At 34.4% G+C, this 22039-nt stretch overlaps 1 protein-coding gene and 1 long non-coding RNA gene across 5 annotated transcripts in view; one reads left to right on the plus strand and one right to left on the minus strand.

The window, feature by feature from the left end:
- The window catches only part of Focad (focadhesin), a 298353-nt gene that overhangs the window by 161518 nt on the left and 114796 nt on the right, over positions 1 to 22039 (plus strand). For all 4 annotated transcript variants that reach the window (XR_010048410.1, XM_063251882.1, XM_063251889.1 and 1 more), the window contains exons 16-17: positions 18137 to 18271; positions 21985 to 22035. Coding sequence is in view for 3 of the 4 variants with exons in the window: in XM_063251882.1 (XP_063107952.1) it covers positions 18137 to 18271; positions 21985 to 22035 (186 nt within the window). In the remaining variant the exon portion in view is untranslated. The remainder of the gene's footprint in view (positions 1 to 18136; positions 18272 to 21984; positions 22036 to 22039) is intronic.
- On the minus strand, positions 5932 to 16959 carry LOC134476586 (uncharacterized). The gene is made up of 2 exons (XR_010048421.1): positions 16385 to 16959; positions 5932 to 6617 (listed from the first exon to the last, which is right to left on the minus strand). It is a non-coding gene; the product is annotated as an uncharacterized LOC134476586 (long non-coding RNA).

Genomic DNA, 22039 nt, shown 5'->3' on the forward strand with positions numbered 1-22039 from the left:
TTTTATGCCTAAAAACAACTATCTATAACTCAACAGTTTGCTGATAAAGAAAAAAAAAACCACAACTATCTACAAACTACTTAATATTTGTTTTTAAAAATTTATTTATTTACTATTTTGTTTTAATAACTGACTTTTTTCTGCCAACTGTATCTTTAAAAAACAAATTGAGACATCATTTACATGTCATAAAATCCACTATTTTACAATATATGACTCAGTGTTTTTTAGTGTAGTATATTTACCAAATTGTGTGTTGATTGCTGCTGTCAGTTGGAATGTTTTTCTGTGGTAGGACAAATAATGGCTTTTCAAGATATCTAGATTCTAATCTCAAGAACTTGTAAATGTCACTCAACATAATGACAAAGGAGATTTTGAAGATATGATGAAAGTGGTCCTGAGTTTGATCCCTGGTACTGATAAAAAAGAAAAAGACCAAAAAAAAAAAAAAAAGAAAAAGAAAGTAAGGCTATCAAAGTAGAGAGATTATCCTTTGTTATCTGGGCATTACCTGGACTTACTCAGCAGTGTCCCTGCCTACAGAAGAAGACAATGCCGACATAACAACCAAAAAAGAGGGAGAAAGTGCTGGATGTAAAGAAGGCTTCGTGAGCCAAGGAGTGCAGGCAACTTCCAGAGCTACAGAAGCCAGGAAGTGGATTCTCCTCTAGAGCTTCCACAAAGAACCTTGATTATAGCCTCCATAAAATTCATTTCAGACTTCTGGCCTCTAAAACTAAAAAGAAAATTAATTTGTGGTTTTGTTCAGCCATGAAGTATATGGTAAGTTGTTACAGAAGCCTTAGGAAGTGAATACAGTTGGCAAAAAAAAGTCCATGTCCATTAGCAGTCTCTCTCAGCAATCTCTTCTCATAGGCCCTTTCAGACATTTCCTGTTCCTACAATTTGCCCATTTTTCATGCAAGTGCAATTATAAAATACATGGTCTTTTGTGTCTTGTTTCTTTTGCATAGCTTGCTGTTTTTAAGGTTCATCAGAATCTCATTTTTAGTAGCCAAAGAATACTCCATTATATAGCTGTATCGCATTTATGCATTCTTCCTAAATGTGCACTGTTTCTGTTTGGCTATTATCAGATTAATAGTGGTGCTATGAAGATTTGTATACAAATTCTTGAGTAGATACAATGTCTTCACTTCCCTTGGCGTGTTCCCAAGAATGGGCTTTTTGGCTCACCTAGCAACTCTGTGGTTAACTTTGAAGAACAATCAAACTGTTTGCAACCTTTTGCCTTCCTGAAAGGAATGTGGATTTCCTATTTCTCCATACCTTGAATACTACTTATTATTGTTGGTTTATTAGAGCTAACCTACACATGTGGAATGGTACCATTGTGGTCTTGATTTGCGTGTTCCTAAATACTTATAGTGTGTGGCATATGTTTATTTACTGTTACATGAATTGTTCTGTACCAAGATTAAAATATCCCTACAATATACTTATACCATATGAAATTTCAAAAGTTATTGAATTTGAAGATGTTACACATTTTCTTTTATTAAATTCTCTTCCAAATTTACTTACTTTGATGGTTTCCTCCCTGTAGATCATGTATGTAGTATATAAAGATGTATACATATGTGTTGGTATGCCAGAAAGTATTTATTAATAGTGCCTGTTGCTTGATAAATAAAAAGAATTTTTAAAAAAAGAATAGCTCAGCGGTACAAAGACATATTTAACCATGAACTACTTAAGCAGTACTTTGGGTTGGTTAGAGTTATGGTGAGGAGTTGCAAAGCACTTTTATTTTGTTTATTTACTCATTTTTACTCATTTTTATTTTTTGGTACCAGCAATCAAACTCATGACCTTACACTTACCAGGCAATTGGCTATGTGCCTGAGCTATGTCTCAAGCTCAAAGAGCAATTTTAAAGAGGGATCGATTTAAAGTAACAAATGAAACATGGCATTGAACCAGGGAAGAGAATCCTGCTTTCTAAGCCAACTAACTTTAGTTTCTTCAAAAGTTAATCACTGGGTTACTGTATGAACCAGAAAGCTCCTTTCAAGGATATATCCAAGTTGGGTAAAAATAACTCCTTATAAAAGTCTATATACAAATATTCATAGCTGCTTTATTCATAATAGTTGGACAGTAGAAATAATCCAAATATATTCTAACTAGCTGACAGTCTTGATTTTTATTTATTCCTTTAATTGTGTGCATGCTATGCACAAGACAATGTTAAATGTTAGACATACAATTATATAAAAAGGGCAGATGTGTTTTCCCCCAGGAAATTTAGCTATTTATGCTAGATATTTGCAGGTGTGAAGAATCCTACAAAGTAGAGATGTAATTTGCTTTAGAAATTTAGGGGATTTATAGTAATCTAAGAATGTCATTAAAATGCCATAAAGGGCAGGGCGTTACCTCAGTGGCATAAGTGCCTGCCTGGCAAGCATGAGGTTGTGAGTTCGATCCCTGGTACCAAAAAAGAAAAAACCATATAAAATATATACACATATATATCTCAAATCACTGAGCAGAATGTAAATACTATATATCAAAAACATGTACTAATAAGAATGAGTTAAAAAATGACAAGAATGATGGAATATGTATGTTTGAAGCAAGGGAAATTATTTTGATGGGAATTAATACTAACATGTTCTTTACTATAATAAATTTTAATTTAAATATCACCATGTATTTTGATCAGACCTCATGCATAGTTTAACAGCTATATGATTTGTCTTTGTACATTTAATGTATTTGCTTTCTTTCTTTCATCTTTCTCGTGGTACTGAGGGTTGAATTGAGGGCTTTCAGACAGAGCTACATCTCTAGCCCTCCTTTTTAAGTTTTTTTGAAATTTTGAGGCAGCGCCTTATTAATTGCCCAGGTTGGATTCAAATTTGTGATCCTCATAGCTCAGCCTCTCAGAGTCTTGGGAATACAGGTAGGCACCACCATACCCAAATGTCTTATCCTTTTATCAAGTCTAAAATTGACGTATAAAATTTATTTGTAATTTTTTAATGATCATTTGCATTCCTGCAGTGATTATCCTAAGACTTAAACCCTCGCATGTATCTGTAATGTTTCCTTAGCATAAATTTTTAGAAGTGGGACTGTGGTTCAGTGATGTATAGTTATCATAGACAAAGATTTCTGTCATTTGAACTCCTACTTGCATTATATGGGAATGCTCCTTTTCCTATACTCTTCTATATGGGATATCAGTTTTTCATGTGTATCTTCATTCTTGCTTTAGAAAACTTGGCTGACTTTTATAACTAAATTCCTGATTCTTTGAATTATGTACTATGTATGCTAATATAAGTAGGCAGCATTGATAATTTTTAGAATTACCCGAGGGTAAACTTTATGATGCATTGAAATAGATGATAAAGAAAATCTTAACTTTTATTACTTTTTGCAACAGAAATTTACATTTATTTTCTTGTATTATGAGATAGTGAGTTGTGATAAAGAGTCTTCAGACCTTTTCTGTACTCAAGTACACCCTTCATGTATATCCCTAAGTGAAGCCAGGCTAGGATGTAACTATTTCATGAAGTACTCTACTCTTCGCCATATGTGACCTGTCTATTCCTTTGTGGCTCCACTTAGTATTTCCAAGGGTTGAAACTCAGAAATTAATGCAGAGACCCGCATATTCTTTATTCCTATATAAAGTGTCTGCCCAGTCTATCCTGGAAGTTAGGTTAAATATAGTCAAAGAAAACTTCAAATCTCTTTTATTTCTCTGTCTCAAAGCTTAGTGCCACAACCAACTTAGGCACTAAGCACCAGCCATTATACTGGTTTATCTCATCTGACTGTAGTGAAAGCTTTTACTTTGAATGAGTTAAATAATAACAGAATACAATCTTAATACCAAAGCAGAGAGCATACATTAAAGTGCTTACTCATTGCTAAGAACTATCCTAAGTCTTTTTAAAACACCTTCCCTTACCTTATAAGTTAGGCATTCATATTCATTTTGCCAGTAAGGAAAACTTAGTCACACAAATGTTTAGTGGGACAGGCAAGGTGAAAACCTAGATTTATCTGATGTGAAACATCTAGTCCCTTGCAGTCATGCTAAATCTAAGATTCTCTTGTATTAAGATAATTAAGAAGAATTAAGATAAAATTCACATACAATGAAGTTTACCAATTTAAAATGTACAATTCAGTGGCTTTTACTATATCCACAGGGTTGTATAACCATCACCAAAATCAAGTTTAGGATGTTTTCAGTGTGAAAAGAAACTTAGTACCCTCTGGCTATTACCCACACCATCTCTGTCTCCATCATGCCCATCACCACACTTACACGACTAGTAATGTCTTTTCTGTCTCTGTAGATTTGTCTATTTTGGACATTTATATAAATGTCCAAAAGTTGATGCTTTATGGTAGTTTCTTCTATATGGCATAACATTTTCAGGATTCATGCATATTGTAGCATGTAGCTCTGGTTTTTTTTTGAATACCCTATGGGGTGTTCTTTAATTTATCTACTTAATGTTGTTTTTGTTGTGCAGTGTTTTCCTGGTAAGTTTTTAGGCATTATGTAGTTACCAGCAGAGTATATTTAGTTGATGTGACTGGAATAGTTGCTAATTCCTGGGCTATGCTTTGGAGAAGTAGGAGCAAAAATCATGCCATTCAATGAAAGAATATAAAATATCCCAGGAGAGCGATGGTGAACTTTTTAGAGAATGAGTGCCAGGCTACAAGCCTAAACTTACTTTTTGTTTTATTACAAAGTGCCAACACTGCAATTAAACCTGACCACTGAGGTTTTAGTTAGAAAAAACGTCTTTTGTCTTACAAGAAAAGAACTTAATCCCACAGATGCCATATGTTCGCCACATTGTCCTAGTAATTCCATTAGGTTTTTCATGTATAGTTGAAGAAATTTATCTCTTTTGTAAAATAAGAACAGCTATAGTAAACTTGCATTTTCCCTGTAAAAGAAACTTAGGTAGATGGATAGAAAAAAATGTCAACCTCAGTACTTTTGAAAAAAAGAATGATTATTTCACCAAATGTCATTTTAAAAATAATTATTTTCTTTTGTCTTTTTGGGACAGGGTCTCACTATGCAGTTAGGCTGGCTTTGGGCTCACTTTGTAGCCTAGGCTGGTCTTGAACTTGCAGTGATCCTCCTGTCTCAGCCTTCCAAGTGCTGGAATTATAGGCATATGCCACTGTGCCTGGCTTTAAAAATAAATTTAAAAGTCCTTGTTTTTTGGTACCAAGAATCGAAACTCACAACCTGCATTTGCCAGGTTTTGTGCCACTGAGCTATATCCCTGGCTAAAAAATAAATTGAGATGTCATTTGAAAATAAAGCTTTATGTAAGATAAATGAAAATAGAGAACCAAATAAAATTATAGAAAATGATTAATCAAAGTAATAAAGTGAATATATATTTCCTTAAAGAAAGACATGTTAAAGGTAAGTACCACTGCAGTAAGACAGATGTTTTATGCGTAGAGCAGAAAAGTCAAAATATGGGCAAGCAAAAGCAGATTAAAAATCACCTATAAACCATGGAGAAAACCACTGCACGCATGTATAATGAACAAAGGACCATACTATATGTATTCTTTTGTAATCTCTTTTTTTTTCAGCCAAAGTTTATATTGGGCACCATGTCATGTACTTAATGCACTTTAGGCATCGAATCGAGTGAACGCATGGCTGTGATGGAGTTAATGAATTTCCTGTTGTGGAACACTTATGTTTTTTTCTGTCATTATTATTATTTCACATAGGCCACACTGTGAGAATGGTTTCATGTCCTAATTTTTGCAGAGTCTTCATCATTTAGCAGATTTGAGTGTCTGATGCATATGTTCAATTAGGTTTGAAAGACTTGGAGTAAAAAGCAGTGCTTTTCGATATTTTTTTAAAAAATAGGCAATAGTGTAAAACAAAAGTTGGTGGAAAAGTAAGAAAAGATTTTATTTATGACAAAGCCAGTGGGCTATTCTTGTGTTTGGTTTTTCATTTTTCTTGGGTAAACAGAGCCTTGAACATCTTCCCCTCTGAGACTCCAGAGGCCCTCTACTTTCTTGCTTATACTATTATGCTATTTTCTTGGTGTCCTTGTTTCCTCGTCTTTTTGAAATTCTTTGCCATAGCAGCTGGACTTTTGGAAATCAGTCCATCCTTTCCTCTTCCCCAGCAGTTGTGGACTGTTTTCTTGGAAGTTTCCTTTACCACTGCTGTAGTACACATGTATTTTTTTCTGGGATTTTCTGAAAGTCAGTTGCAGTGTAGACTTCTGAGAATAATTAAATGTGACATTAATCACTCACTCAGACTTGCAGGATTTTAGAGAGAATTTTAATTTTAATTTTGTAAAGTGTGGTTTGGATTTCCAATGGTCTGAAGACTTGGATCCAAGAAGTTAGCACCTTCAGTTTGCAATGAACAGTTCATTAAAGCAGTATCTACAACCAGCAGAACTTGGGGTATTTGAACACTTTCTAGGAAGTAGGCAGCCATGGTTTATATTAACTATATTTCTTCAATGTCACAGTGTATTCTTCAGTAACATTTGTCTGCCCAAGTTCACAGTTTCTCTTTTTGCAACTCTTCTTTTATAATTGCTTTTTTTCCACTGCAAAAAGAAGACATATCTCTACTTGTTGTACATCTTTCTTAGTTCACTGCTTTTAAGGTAAAAACCTTCAGGATGTCAAAAAAGCATAGGGATAATTTAAAGCATCAATTTCAGAAAAGTGTGCAACCCCACCCCCAGCACCCCCGTGCAGAGGATTGAATCCAGGGCGTTGCACATGTTTGGTAAGCACTCTGCCTGTAAGCCACGCCCCCAGCATTGCACAAGCATTTTTCAATCAAATCACAATCTATTTCACCCAAACAATTCCTATGTCTAATTTTTAGTGATTGCAAAAGGAATAAAAATAAACAGTTTTAACCTATGCAGCATAAAGATAAATAATTTTAATTTGTTGTAGGGGCATAACCAAGTGATCAATTACAGATTTGCAATTATAAAAATATATTAGGCTAAAACTCTGAGGAAGAACTAAACTGGAACTGCAACTTTGATAGGAAAAAGAATTACATAAAATTTTTGACTGCTAAAGGAGATACTTTTCATATGTATTTTATAAGATGGATGATAGCTATAAAGTTGCTATGGCATTTTATCCAATTTTATAAATTTAGTAGAGTGTTTTAGCAGTTTTATTTTAAATTTGGCAATATTTACTCCATGTTAGAAAATAAGTCTATTGCAATTCTTAAGCTTATGGTTTTAGATGCCAACTCACATAGTTTCCAAAACTCCTTTAGGAATTGTAGGAGCAAAAAATATTGCTACCAACTTATATTATGCTTTGAAAAGACTTATTTAATTTTTGTGTGGTTAAACTGGGATAATTAGAAACTAAAAATGTAACAATGTCTGGTATGTAGTTATTCTTCATTATTATCTCTCCCTGGGACTCTACAATATTATCTCCTCTTTTCTTTAACAAGGTACTTCCGCTTGTACATTTAGCTTTTAACTCTGCAGTTTTTCTCAGCACAAAAGTTTTGTAATCTTTATTTACTTTTTTATCGGTACAACGGATCAAACTCACGACTGCTTGCTTGCAAGGCAGGTACTTATGCCGCTGAGCTAAATCCCCAGCCCCTCTTTGTTTACTTTTTACATTCTATTACCTCCTAAAAGCTCCTTGAAGGTAAAAGGTATGTTTGAGCAATTATGCTTTTCTTTCCTTCGAGGGCTTAAGTTAGCACTTAGGATACAAAAGTTGTTTAGCTCACATTTATTGAACTGAAGAAAGTAAACAAATCTGAATTACATGAAATTCTTAGATATTCTTAAGTTGTTTACTGCTTAGGGTTTATCTCATCTGACTAGTGAAAGCTTTTCCTTTGAATGTTTAATTGGTATGAATCCCAAAAGTTATCACCTCAAAAATATCAAAAAGTAAGTTTTTCAAGTTATCTTGGTAGTGTTACTTAGTTGTATTAAACATTTTTTAAAAATCTATGGCCAAGGATATAGCTAAGTCACAAACACCTGCCTGGCAAGTACAAATTCCTGAGTTTGATTCTCAGTACCAAAAAACTGAAATGTCTAGTGTCTTCTATAAATGAAAAGAATTAGAAAATATGATGTCCCTGTTTCTAAAACCAAATGTCAGGATATGTGCTGTCACATTATTTTTTGTGTCTCTTTTACATAGAAGAGTAATGTGGAAGGTTGAATTCATTGTTAATTTGACTGTTTTGTGGAGCAGCACACACAAATTCCTGATATTGGAACTATTTCAGTAAAACATAGAGCTTGTTATCTAATAATTTCCTAATTGTTTTTGAAAATTCAAAGGTAAATTCACTAATGCAGTTTAATAACTTATAACTTAAAGTTTGGTTTTCACTTTTTTTTCTTTTTTGAGGTGAGAATATTTTTATTTCAAAGAGAATAAAACAGAAGAACAAATCAAAACCTCATGTTGCATTTCAAAAGTAAGATGGCAGGGAATCTACCATAGTCACTCTATTGCATATTGTTATCCTCTAAATTTTTAATTGTGCTGGCTTTAGGCCTGCAAAGTCAATCAAACACTACAAGTTTTAGGTTTTTTCTCTACTTCACTTGCTATTGTCTCAGCCTGTGTTCCTCTGAATCAGCCAGTTGCTTCTGATGTGAGGGCATGGGCTTGTTATTCTCTCCCAGCCTGTACACCTCCTGGCTCACTGAGGGGAGTGTGGCTTCCATCATGGTTTTTTCCCTGGCTGGTGGGGCCTCTGCTGGCTCACAGGGTGGGACTGAGGGTGGGGCATGGCTTAAAGTTTGGTTTCCTAACCAACAACTTTTATGTCATGTGAGGGCTTATTAGAAATAAGGAGTCCTAGCCTTTACTTTGGACCTGCTAAATGAGAATCTTCTGTAATAAGATCCCTTCTTTACAAAAGATTCAAATGCACATTAAAGGTGAAGAAGCATTGGTCTAACATAATTGATAAATTGTATCTAGTGAAAAATCACATATCTAGTTCCAGAGGTTGGTGAGCAAACAGTAGATTGAGGCAATACAATCCATTGTTTTTTGAGTAAAGTTTTCTTGGAAGACTGACATGCCTATGTGCTTCTGTTGTAAACAGAAGGCTACTTTCATACTGCAGTGGCAGAGGCAGTAGTCATGACTGAGATTGTGTGGGCCTCTAAATTTTAAATATTAGCTCTTCTTGGCAGAAAAAGTGTTGAACCCTGTGCTAGTTGGTTTCATTCATTCATTCAACAAATTTATTTTGTGGAGAGTGCTTTCATGTGCCTAAGCACTATGCTAGATGGCATATTTGTACTGATAGGTGAAACCTTATTTTTATTATTCAAATTTCTTTTAGGGGAACATTTTTGTTGTGATTTCCTGGATTTCTAATATTGAATATAAAGTATAAATCCTAAAGAAGATCTGCTAACTTTTTTTCTTTCTTGAACTCGTAGATTGTAGGTTTTGTCTTAATTTTGGTTTTCCTAAAATAGAGCTTCTTTGTTTTGATTGAAAGGGCCACAGATATATTTCCTTTCTATTATTAGGGAACTGAGGTAGATCTGTGTAAGCCAGTCAGGCCCAAAAGGTTAATCTTTATTATTATCTCTAAATCTCTGGATAAATTGGGGGAGCTGGAAGAATTATTTTCATTGGACACATAATAAAATTGTTTAAACAGTGGTTACTTAGAAATACACTTGTGGAACTGTGTCTTTTAAATAGGACTAAACTTAAATAGGCATTCCTAAAGCTTCATCTTTGCAGTTTAAAATTGCTATCTAAAATGTTATAGTCTCTGAAGTGACTGCGTAATTCATCAATTTTTATACAGCGTTCATTTTTCAATACAAAATAGTAATAAAACATATTCCTCAATGTCTTAGCCCTTTCTAAAATTTAGATAGATGGCATTTTACTCTTGTAGACACTCAGTGTGCTTTGCTTTTATCTGTTGAACTCATCTAGCAGTGTGGTGTTTTGAGCCTTAAGCTATGTTGATTATACTTCTATTATTTTCTTTTATCACTTTGGAGTCTAACCTCCATTTACAGGAAAAGGAAGAGTTGGTCTTTTCTTTTCTTTCTTTTTTTTTTTTTAACATCCTTTTGAGTCTTTTAGGGGAATAAAGCAGTAATCAATTTCTTGTTAAAGGATGTTTTTGACACATTTTTACTGTGGATTTGCTATTTCATATGAAAAGAATGTCCACCAAGAAATAGATAATTAATCCAGATGGAATGTAGCAAAACTAAAAAGTGAATGTCTCTGTAGGGAGCTTTTTATGTCATTTTTTCTGCTCCTGCAGAGAAATCAATGGAGTTTGCATTGGAAGATATTGCTCCCCATGGGGAGGTATCTCAGGGAACCTGCAACTTCTCACTAGGGGGAGTGAAAAAGAAACCTCCCGTCCCTGGCAACTGAGTCCCTCAGGGGGCTTGATAGTCTAGATCAATCTGTCTAATAAATGCCTCTCTGTTTTTACTCATGTCACTTACACAACTGTGAGTCTTTTTTATTCAGATATCAGAATTATAAGTATGCATTACAAACTACCAAATAATTTCTCAGAAATACAGAATAAAAAGTCTTGTTCATTGTTTGGAAATGATGTAGTGATGTTCAGGGTTGTTAGTATGAGTGTTTGTACCATAAGTACAAATAATTTTGAGTACTAAAGCTGTAGTTTGGGATTTAAATGTTTCTTTGCATTCTTTGCCATGTACAAAACAAAATTTAATCAACTATAATAGAAATTTTCAAATTACTTCCTTTTAGATTATAAAGAACTTTAGAATATTCAATATTTATACCTACTTGTTTTTCTTTTACTATAAAACTGTCTTCATAATAAACTAAATACAGACATTAAAAGACTGAAATTGCTTAAATAAACCTATGCTAGTCATTTTTTAATACTTATAACCTTTAACCCTATATTATTAGGATAAGAAAGCATGTTATTTTTCCCATTGTTTCTGCTCCATCGATTGTGTCTTTTTAAACTCCCTCTTAGCTCCTGTTATTGTACTTTGGTAACAGAAGCATCCTGTTTTATGAATTGTGTGTACTGAATTAGCTTAAGAGGGCTGCACTGCATGATGATGACTTGAATCCTTTAATTGTGAAGGCTGTTTCTTTTACCTTCATTATGAAAAGGGCAAATAAGGCAGTTTTCATAGCCTAAAGCCTTTTATAAAGCTTTTCCTCTACTGGAGTGAAGAATTGGACAAAAGAAGTAGGCTATTCTCAGGAATTTCTAGAAATAGCTTTTGAAAGTAAAATTAGGAGATAGTTATTTGTTTGTCTGTAAAAGAACAGAGTCATTTTTATAGCATAGGAATTAGAAGCAAAAGCTTTAATTCTTTTTAGGATTCATTTTCCCCCCAGTGATTATAACAGCAATAGCCATCTTTTCCAGTTGTATAAAGCATGCTTGCATACAATTGTCTCAATATGGCCTTTACTCTGATTTCATGCTATACACAGAGCAGGTGTTACTAGTATTATTTCCATTTTGCAACTGGGGAAACAGACTGAGGGAGATTAATGACTGCCATAGGTACACAGCTACCAAATGGGAGAGCCTGGGGTTCCGACTCCAATAATGTGTTCTTTCTAGTACTGTATATCACAGTAGGTTCCCCTTGATATGCGTAGGTTCCCCTTAATCTGTACTGAGTAGTTTTGCTAAGATTCTTGTGGAAGAATAACAGAAAAACTATCACTCTCTTGTAGCAATGAACTATGCATGACGTAAGCACATAGAATGAGTTTTTCCAAAATAGACAAACTAAGAAGGATATTCAGTCATTTGTTTAAAAAAAACAACAACGCTATGTTTGTATTATTTCTAGATTTTTTCCCTGTATCTTTTAATTTTCCCCCCATCTTTTAATGTATAGTTTGCTTGTTTTGGTCTTAGTCTTGAACAGTGTATTTAGTATTGCAGGCTGGTACTTTCCTTAGCACTTTACAGACTTCATGCATGGTCTTCTGTACTTACTAATTTTTTGTTTTGTTTTGTTTTTAACCAGAGATTGAACTCAGGATCTTGAGCGACATCCCTCGCCATGGACTTACTAATTTTGAAATGTCTGTTGTTATTCTAAATTATTCCTTGACAGGCAGTCTATATTTTCTGAGTAAAAAAAGCTTTGAAGATCATGTGTTTTTTTTTTAATGTTTAACAATTGTACTATAATTATTCATATTTAAAAAAATTCTTTCTTCTATTCAAGTATAGATTCATGCCTTTTATTGATTTTGCAAAATTTTAGCCATTATTTATAATTGCTTTTTCCCTTATTTTTTAACCTGTTATTATTTATTTATTTATTTATTTATTTATTTTTTGAGACAGGGTCTTACTATGTAGTTCAGGCTGGCCTTGAGAGCTCAAGCTGGCCATGAACTTGCAACCGTCCTCCTGCCTCATCCTCCCAAGTATTGGGATTACAGGCATTTGCCACCCCACCTGTTATTTAACCTTTTATTTTGATACAACTTTAAGTATACAGAAAAGTCCAAAAAACAGTACAGAGAGATATGAAAATCGAATGGAATATTATTCAACAATAAATACTGATGCTTAGTACAAAATGAATGAATCTTGAAAACAATATGCTGAGTGAAACAACTCAGTTAAAATACTACATGCTATATGAAACTCTTTATAAGACAGTTCCAAGGTAGGTAAATTCGTAGAGATACAAAGGCTTGTGGTTGCCTTGGATGGTGAAGATTGGAAGGCAGGGAAGGGGCTGAAGAGTGAATAATGGATACAGTGGGTTTTTTGTGGTTTTACTTTTTGTTTTTTTCCTTCCTGAATACCATATAGGTTTTTTGGGAGGGGTAATGAAAATATTCAAAAATTAACTGAGGTAGTTATACAGCTTTGTGAGTACAAAAACCATTAAATTGTATACTTCATGGAAAAGTGTTTGATATGGAAATTATATCTCAAAAAGTCTTCTATTAAAACAAAAAAAGTTATGAATTTCCTGTATGTTTTTCATGCAGTTTCCTCTAATGTGACCATCTTACTTATATAACTAGAGAACAGCTATCACAAGTAAGAAATTAATATTAGCGCAATGCTATAAACTAAACATAGACTTTATTCATATCTCATTAATTTTCTTACTAAGGTGCTTTTATCTGTTTCAGAATTCAATTAAGTGTGTTTGTTCCAATCTGTGTCAGTTTGTGAGTCTCTCTAGCTTTCATGATTTTGATACTTTGAAGAGTTTTCATCAGTTATTTTATCAAATTATCTTCAATTGAGGTGTGCGCAATGATTTCTCATGATTCGACTTGAGGTTCAACAGTTGTGGCTGTCACACCAAGGAGGACATGACATTTAATACTGTTGATATTAACCTTGATGATTTATATTAATTTCTCTGCTACAAAGTTACTATTTTTCTTTTATAACTAATAAATTTCCCTGGAGAGACACTTTGAAATTATGTAATTTGTCTATCCTTAATCTTTTGCTCACACCAGTGCCTGTGACTAGATCATGCACATAGCACTGATTCCTGTGGTATGTGTTGGATGACAATCTCCTTATTGCTCTTAAATTTATTAATTTGAATTCTTTTTGTAAGGAAATACTACTCTCTTTCTATTTTCAATTATGCAATGAAGTCGTGGATGTTTATTTTGTGCTGCAATTTATGAGCTAATTATCACTGTTAATATTTGTTATTCAAACCACTCTACATTGTCTCTTGGAACTCTTTCTGTTTCCTGTGCTCTCTCAAGACCACATCTTTCTTTGAGCATCTCCTTATTTTCTGGCATAATATGATGCTCCAAACTGGGCATGGTGACATATGGTTACAATCTCAGCACATGGGAGGCTAAGGAAGGAGGATCACTGTGAGTTCAAGGCCAGGATGGGCTATATAGTGAGTTCAATGATCCTGTCTCAAAAAAAAAATTTTTTTTTTAGGCACACCATATGATGTTCCAGACTTATTTTCTCTATCCCAGCCCAGAAACCATCATTTCTACAAGGGTCATTTAAAAATTAAAGTTCTTTTGCAAATGTTGGTAAAAATGAACAAGCAGCTTGTTCAGTGCTGTATGACTCTGTTTAGTCAGCTCTCTGTTACTCTGATGGATACCCAAGGTACATTACTTAGAAAGAGCAGAAGTTTGTTTTGACTCACAGTATTGATAGTTTAAGTTCTTAATCAACCAATACTTTTGCTTTAGAGCCTGAGATGAGGCAGGAGCAGGTGATGAAGTAAATCCTCTTCAACCTGTGGGGGAGGCAAAAGGGTGAAGGGAGAAGAGACCAGGCTGTCACAGTCCCCTTCAAAGACCTGTCCCAGGAACCTAAAACCCCAACTGTGCCCCAACTATTGGCAATTTCTACCACTTCCTAACATCACCAATTTGAAGACTAATTCTTTAATGTACGGGCCTGTGGGAACATTTAAGATCTAATCTATAGTAGTAATTTTGAAATTGTTTTCTATGTTTTATAATTCTTGTATCTGGACTATGTTTAGGATAATTTACTGTCAATTGGGCCAATGAGTCCTATGACTTTTTAAAAAATTTAAATTGTTCTACTTATGCTTCATTCCTGGAAAGGAGAGGCTTTCCTTTCTGGAACTTGTTGCTGAAGGTCTTCACCCTGTGCCTCAGGATGTTTGTGGCAATGTGAGGGGCACTTTCATGTGGGATCTTGGCTTACAGAAGCACTCAAATGACAAGACTTTTTGACGGACTTCACATCTAAATTGTCTTTTTTCCCTTCCTGTAGGATATTTTTCTCTGGGATTGCTCATCAACTCCCATTAATATCTCAAACAGGATTCAACTGTTCTGCCTCCCGTCTCCTACCCACACGCTCCTCCCAGTTGCTTCCTTTTCTGTGTGGGTTGTCACAGTTTGCCCAGGCCTTTACCCTCAGCCATCTCGCTTTCCAGCATATTCTTTAAGCTCTTTCAGTTCATTTAGTCTCCACTTCAGATTTTTCCATTCATCAGTGTTCTGGTGCCTCCAGTACTTGATGAATACTGATAATCTCATACATACTTATTACGCTGCTAGGTGAATGGGGAACAAGAATCGGAAGATGTAGTCATTGCCTTTTAAGAACTCAATACCTAGTTGAGATAATTTCCATGCACGAAAATAGTGAACAATACCAGACAGTCTATAATTAAATGCTAAATGTGGTGGCACAGAGTTTTAAGTGTTAGAAGCTGGAATAACATGAGGATTTGCATTTTAAAATAAAGTTTAATTGAGGAAGCACAATTTAAAGTAGGTCTTCAAATGGCATAGGTTGGAATTAGGTAGACATTTAAAGTGAGTAGTAAACAGGAGGAATAAGTGAGTTTACTGAGCATAAAATTTTTGGGAAAGTGGGGGAATTTTTGTTTATATGTTATAGAGTAGTAAGGAATAGAAATATATATGAGGAAAGAAAGAAGTGCTTTGACTTTGTAAAAATTACTGCAAGAATCTTTTGGGAGTGTTTTTTCATTTTAAGTTTCTCAACTCAGAAATCTATAGAATTACTATTACTATTGATGCTATTACAAACTGCCTTGTTATTCTAGCTATTCTGAATACCAAGCTTTTAGTCACTAATATTGATGCCTTTTCATTACTACAATATGTTTTTATACATTCATTCATGTGCTTACCATATCCTTACATTACCTTTGCATGATTTCTGTCCATGTTTATCTTGGGTTCTTTCCCAAGACTAACCTCTTCCCACTCACTGGCACTTTTTTTTTTATTTTAAAGAGAATAAGATAAAGCAAAATACTACAGAATAAAGCCAATCAAAGCAAACTAGTGTAAGTGACACGGGACTTCAAAACAATAGGAAATCAACAGTGGTTACCATAATGCTTCTCATTGTCTTCAAAATAGCTACAGATACTTTCAGACATAGTGAAAATCAAACAAAACAGAACAGAATAAAACCAATAAAAACAAAATAATGAATGCAATAAAGGACTTCAAAACAAGATAATAGTAAATCCAAAACAAGGTAATAGTAAATCCAAAATGGTTACCATAATAGATCTTGTTATCTTTGGAATAGCTGCCCATGCCATTGGATATCATAAAACCAAACCAAACCAAACCAAACTGAACAAAACCCAACTCAGCACCAAAAAAAAAAAAAAAAAAAAAACTGAAAGAGGACTTCAAAACAAGACAATAGGGAATTAGCAATGGCTACCACCTTCAGAAGGAGACCTCCCATAGATGCTACATTGTGTGTTGTTATCCTCTGAATATATGATTAGTCTACCAGCTTTAGATCTGCAGTCAGTGAAACACTAAACACAAGTATTAAATTGTGCTTTACCTCAGTAGCTATCATCACAGCCTGTGTTTCTCTGGATCAATAGGTCGCTTATGGCGGGAGTGGAATTGGGGCTCGGATCTTCTTGTTTTCCAGCCTGCATGCTGAGGTCTGGCTGTCCCTTGGTGGTGGTGGCCTGCACATGGTGCTGGTTCACAGGGAGAGCTTGCGTCTTGTTGACTTCTTATTCTTTTCCCCTGCAGTCTGCAAATGGTGCGGAATCATGGGAAAAGGCTGGCATCAGGCTGTCCCCACAGCCACCCATGTATGGCACCAGTTTGCAGAGGGGCTTGCTTCTTAGGGAAAGAAGTGCTCATTGGCACTTCTTTCCTCCCTAGATTCCTCTTGAAACTGTTTTCTATTAAAATGGTTCAAATTAAATTATATAATGCAGAATGACATACAATTATATTTCTTTCTCATAGGTTCTTTGAAGAGTTAGCCTACATTTTATATTTCATTGTTCTGTTTAGTACTATCTACCAATCTGAGCATGTGCCTTCTACTGAGTTGGTAGCTTTTTAAGGATTAAAAAAAAAAGAAATTCAAGCATTGATAATTTGTAATATCAGAGGCATTTCTTTGTGTGAATGTGCTGTTACTATGCCTGTTACTGTGCTCTTAGTGAATATTAGTTGAATTCAAATCACATAGTGGATTCCAAATCAAAGACTGTTTGTTTCTTTGCTGTTTCATGGAAAGTAAAAAAATAAAACCACAAGCACTGAATCCAAGTTTTTAAACAGTCTTTCCTTTGAGCATCTCTTTAAATGTGCATCCCTTAAGATATACTGTTCATTTATCTTTGACATCTTTTCACTTAATACCTCATGTAGTTTTCCTAAATAATTTATGTTTATAGAAAGAGATAAATTGTGTATTAATTGCAATTAAGAGATTTGAGAAAGGCTAAACCTGGTTAAACTGTGTGTAATTGGTCTGGGTTGGCACTCTTCCTGCTTGAGTTCTAAAATTTTTATAAAATATCACATGAAAAAACCACAAAACTGTGTGCTGTAACTAGAATTGAACTTACAAGCATTTGGGGTTCCTTAAAACAAGCTATTGAAATCAGTAAAAACTTGTGTCAGAAAACTGATTCAGGTTGAAAATGATGCAACCATTTTTGTTGGCTTTAAATTTAATTTTAAAGTTTAGCAGCTTCTTAAAAATCTGAGCTCCTTTAAAAGCTTGTAAGATGATTTCATTGAGAATACTTGATTTATATTATTAATACCTGATTTTCTAGATGGCAATATAGTTTCCTCAGACCTGAAAAACTATTAAGAACTGACTTTAGAAGTATGCTGGTGTTATCTGGCCATTTTATTTTATTTCGCAGAGTGGTTTCTCAACAGTATATGTATAGCTAATCTGGAGTGTGTGTGTGTGTGTGTGTGTGTGTGTGTGTGTGTGTGTGTGTGTGTGAAAGCACGTGTGTGCGCACGTGTGTGTGTGTGTGTGTGTGAGTGTGAGAGCAGGGTTGGGGGACAATGAAAGTTACTACTTGAGTAACCAAAACAAAGTAATAAAAAAGCAATTGTGTGTAGCAGACTGGATCATCAACAGTTTATGTTGTTTTAAAATTATATTAGAAGAGATAGTGCCTTATTAACTCTTAATTTCTCAGAATGTCCTTGTTTTGTTTTGTTTTTTGTTTTTTCTTGTTTCCTTATGAAATATAGTACTCTGATCTAATGGCTTTATAGGAGCTGGGATTTTGTAAGGTATTGACTTTTTAAATTTGTTTCACAGGTCGTTTGCATTCGTTCCACTTGGAATGCTCTCTCCCCAAAGCTGAGTTGTGACACAAGACCTCTCATTTTGAAAACCCTGAGTGAGCTATTTTCTCTGGTTCCTTCCTTAACTGTTAATACAGCTGAATATGAGGTATGCATATGCTTAATAAATGGTCTCTTTTTACTTTAGAAATATGTGTGACATCATAACTTCTATAGGAGTAAACATTTAAAATCTTTTGTTTGACAGAAATTCTTTAGCAAGTTTTGTTCTGAGAACATGTTGATGTTTTTATGAACCACTAGGAAAAGGAAGATATATAATTTTATATCTGAGTCTTTGTGACTTACGAACATAAAAGATACCAAGTTTTAATGACAATATAGTCAAGGTTTTAAAATGTATGTTTTTAAAAGTTTTTTCTTAAATAATATAGTTTGTAAGGCTAACAATTTAAAATAATTTTGTTACTGTTTTAAGGTCTAGAGAATAAGTCATGAAGACATTAGTACAGGCAGGATGGTTCCCAGTGTTATGAATTACTCAGCGTTTGTCATTTCAGTGTCTCTTTGAAACACTTGGTGGGAGCCTTGCTATAGATTCATACATTGCTTCTTAGCATTCTCTACATTATGTCTACATGAGTGAAATGAATCAGAGGATGGCAAGTGACATTTACGTCTCTACTTTTGGAAGCTATGGTCTCATTCACTTGTACCTTTGCTGCTTTTCCCTCAGAGAGCAGCAAGTGACTTTTCACTTGGAGTCTTGCTGAACCTTTAGGTTGACTGAATGCTTCACAGCCTTTGACAAACTATCACATCGTAAGAGTCTAGTACTAGTCTAGTACTAGTAAAGAACTATTGTTCTTTTTTATTTTTACACTTTTTTTTTTCTTTTTTCTTTTTATCGGTACCAGGGATCGAACTCATGACTGCCTGCTTGCTAGGCAGGTGTTTATGCCACTGAGCTAAATCCCCAGCCCCTGAACTATTGTTCTTTATATATTTTAGATCATACGATTAGAAAGAATTATAGGAAAGTATTTTTCTAACTCTAACGCTCTATAGTGAATAAAATCAAATTTGTCTTGGCTGAAGTTAAATTGGTAGTACAGTGTTAGATACCTAATATATATTTGGTAAGTAATTATTGAATAAATGACTAAACCAATGAAAGTATCTTGAGTTTATTCTGATGTGTGGGCTTTTCTTACAGGGTATTAACAAATAAATTTCTGACTTTTAGTGTATGTAGTTCAAGGGAGCTAGGGACTTAGCTTAGTGGCGTAAGTGCCTGCCTGGCAAGCTCAAGGTTGTGAGTTCCATCCCAGATACCAAAAACAAAACAAAACAAAAAAAAAAAAAAAAAACAAAAACCAGAAACAGTATGTAGTTCACCGACAGGGTTTTTTATTTTTATGACTATAAATCTTGGGTACTAGTCAGAGAACTCGCAGGGTTATATAAGGAGCAAAGACAAAAACCTCAAGTAAGGGCATATTGTGCAGTTATATTCTGTCTTTAAGAGATGAAATTATACACTTCTGCTCTGCTGTTTTACTACAGGGTAACGTATGGAGTAGTTTTTGCGTTAGTTTTTTACATTTGTTTATCCATGGATATGAATTGTCTTTTGGACTAGATTTTTTTTCAGAGTTTCCATTCCTCTGGTTGGCTTTCAAGCTAATGTATTATTAAACTTCCTGTGTTATTCAGATAGACTGCTTTGGGGCAGTTTCATCCAGCTCTTCATTCCCAGTCCAGAGACCTGGCTTCAGTGACAGTCCCATTAGAAACAGAAGTGATGCAGTTTTGAAGGAAAGACATTCCCCTCTGTCTTTTTGGTCCTCCCTATCTCTTCTTTTATCTCCTTTCAATCCTGCTCTCTGGACTTCCCTCTGCCTTCTTGTACTTCCATCTGCCCTTCTATCCTTTCCTCTTCTCTTATTTGTGTTCAGATAATTTGTTGTTGTTTTTTAGCTGCTGAGCAGTGACCTGGTCATCAGCCAGAGTTGAACTTAGTTTTCCAATGCATTTGTAGCCCCTGTCACATCAGTGCCTGTGTTCAGCTAAAATGAGCCAGCAGGCTACACTCTATCAACCTGTACCCTGCGTTCCAGAAAAATGAAATCACTTGTCATTTCCCTGTGTTCCTTCAAACTTTTCTGTTTCATTTCTTTTGTTCATGTGTCCCCTCTGTCTAGACACCTTTCTTACCTCTGAATTTAAAATCTATTTTAGGAAATAATTGTTTTAACTTGTCTCATCCTTTGAAACTTTGTCTCTAAGCCAAAGTCTGCTGCTCTTGAAATTCTTTATTCCATTATAGAGCTTTAATTCTTTGTTATACTATAGTTATATGTATACATATATTAATTTTGTCCATTAACCAATAATTTGTTGAAAATAGCACCCATGATTCAATTATAGTTTGGTTTTTGAGCTGTTTTGTACTATATCTGATATACTTATTCGTTGACTCTGAGTACATTAATGATAACTGTACTAGGCCTTGGAAATATAATAATACTATGTACTATTTTGTGAATGCCTATGAAATTTCCAATACTTTCCTAGTTAATTTGCACTGATTGGCTCTAAAATCTGATGGGGGGGCTGGGGATCTAGCTCAGCGGCATAAGCGCCTGCCTTGCAAGCAGGCAGTCCTGAGTTCGATTCCCGGTACCGATGAAAAGGAAAAAGACCAAAAAAAAAAAAAAAAAAAAAAAAAGATATAAAAAAATCTGATGGGAAGTTTAAAAACTTTTAAAAATTGTATAACAGAAAATACTAGCGAGGCCTATCCATTTATTAAACCAATATTCATTGCATATCTAATCTATATCAGGCAAGTAATTTAACCAAGATTTTAGTGACTAAGTGAAAGCTAGTGTCTGAACCCAGCACTCTCTAGCTACATACCATGTATTTCCTTAGGATTACCATGTTGAGAACTTCCAGAAGTTCAAAAGTTAAAAGGGGTAGATGTGAGCAATGATAATTACAGCATTTGATGATTACAGTTAACCAAAGGTCAATGAGTGTGGTGGAGGAAGTAAAACATTTACGAGGAATCTAGGGAAACTTTAGTCATTAGAGTGTAATGTTGAAAAATTATTGTGATGCTGCTTCTGATTGAAGTTTGAAGATTAGGGTATGTAAAGGCAGGAAGATATAGAAGAATTATATATGATTTACAAGGGCAAGAAATTAAAAGAAATGACCAAAATGAAGGAGTCTATGAGTCTTGGAAGACAAATACCTTTTTATACTAATCAGTTATTTATTAAATATTTGCCATTTTTATGGAGCTATTCTGGGCTGTGTTCTATGTCTTTCAAATGAAACAGGACACAGTCACTGCCCTAAGCAGAGTACATTGTAGTAAATCATACCAGATGATAAAGTGTCCCACATTCCATATGGCTGTTCAGAGAAAAGTAATCTCTGTCCTTGGAAGGAAATTAGGAGCAGTGACATGACAGAGTGACATTTGTAGTAGTCCTTGAAGGATCAGTAAAAAGTGCTTAGTTTTGTAGACCTAATAATCTTAAATTTTCAAAGTGTTTAAATTATCAGTGTTTTTAGGTGATAAGTCTCTTCTGAGTATTTTCACTGTGTTTTGTTTTAGTACTGGGGATCAAACTCACAGCCTTGTGCTTGTCAGGCATGCACTTATACCTCTGAGCCAAATCCCCAGCCCAATATTTTCATCTTTTGAATGATAGGTAAACACAGATTGAGTTAACACTGATAAAAGCTTAAAAATAGTCTGATTTCTATTATTTTTTACTTCACATTTCCTAGTCTCAGTTTTAATTTTGTCTGAAAACTTTTCTTTTTGTTTTTCTGATTTTTCAGAATTTTAAAGTTCAAGTACTCAGCTTCCTCTGGACTCACACTCAAAGCAAGGTAT

The sequence above is a fragment of the Cavia porcellus genome, unplaced genomic scaffold, assembly GCF_034190915.1.
Source record: "Cavia porcellus strain 051 isolate PalLab524CR breed Dunkin Hartley unplaced genomic scaffold, mCavPor4.1 scaffold_1, whole genome shotgun sequence".
Classification (NCBI taxonomy): domain Eukaryota; kingdom Metazoa; phylum Chordata; class Mammalia; order Rodentia; family Caviidae; genus Cavia; species Cavia porcellus.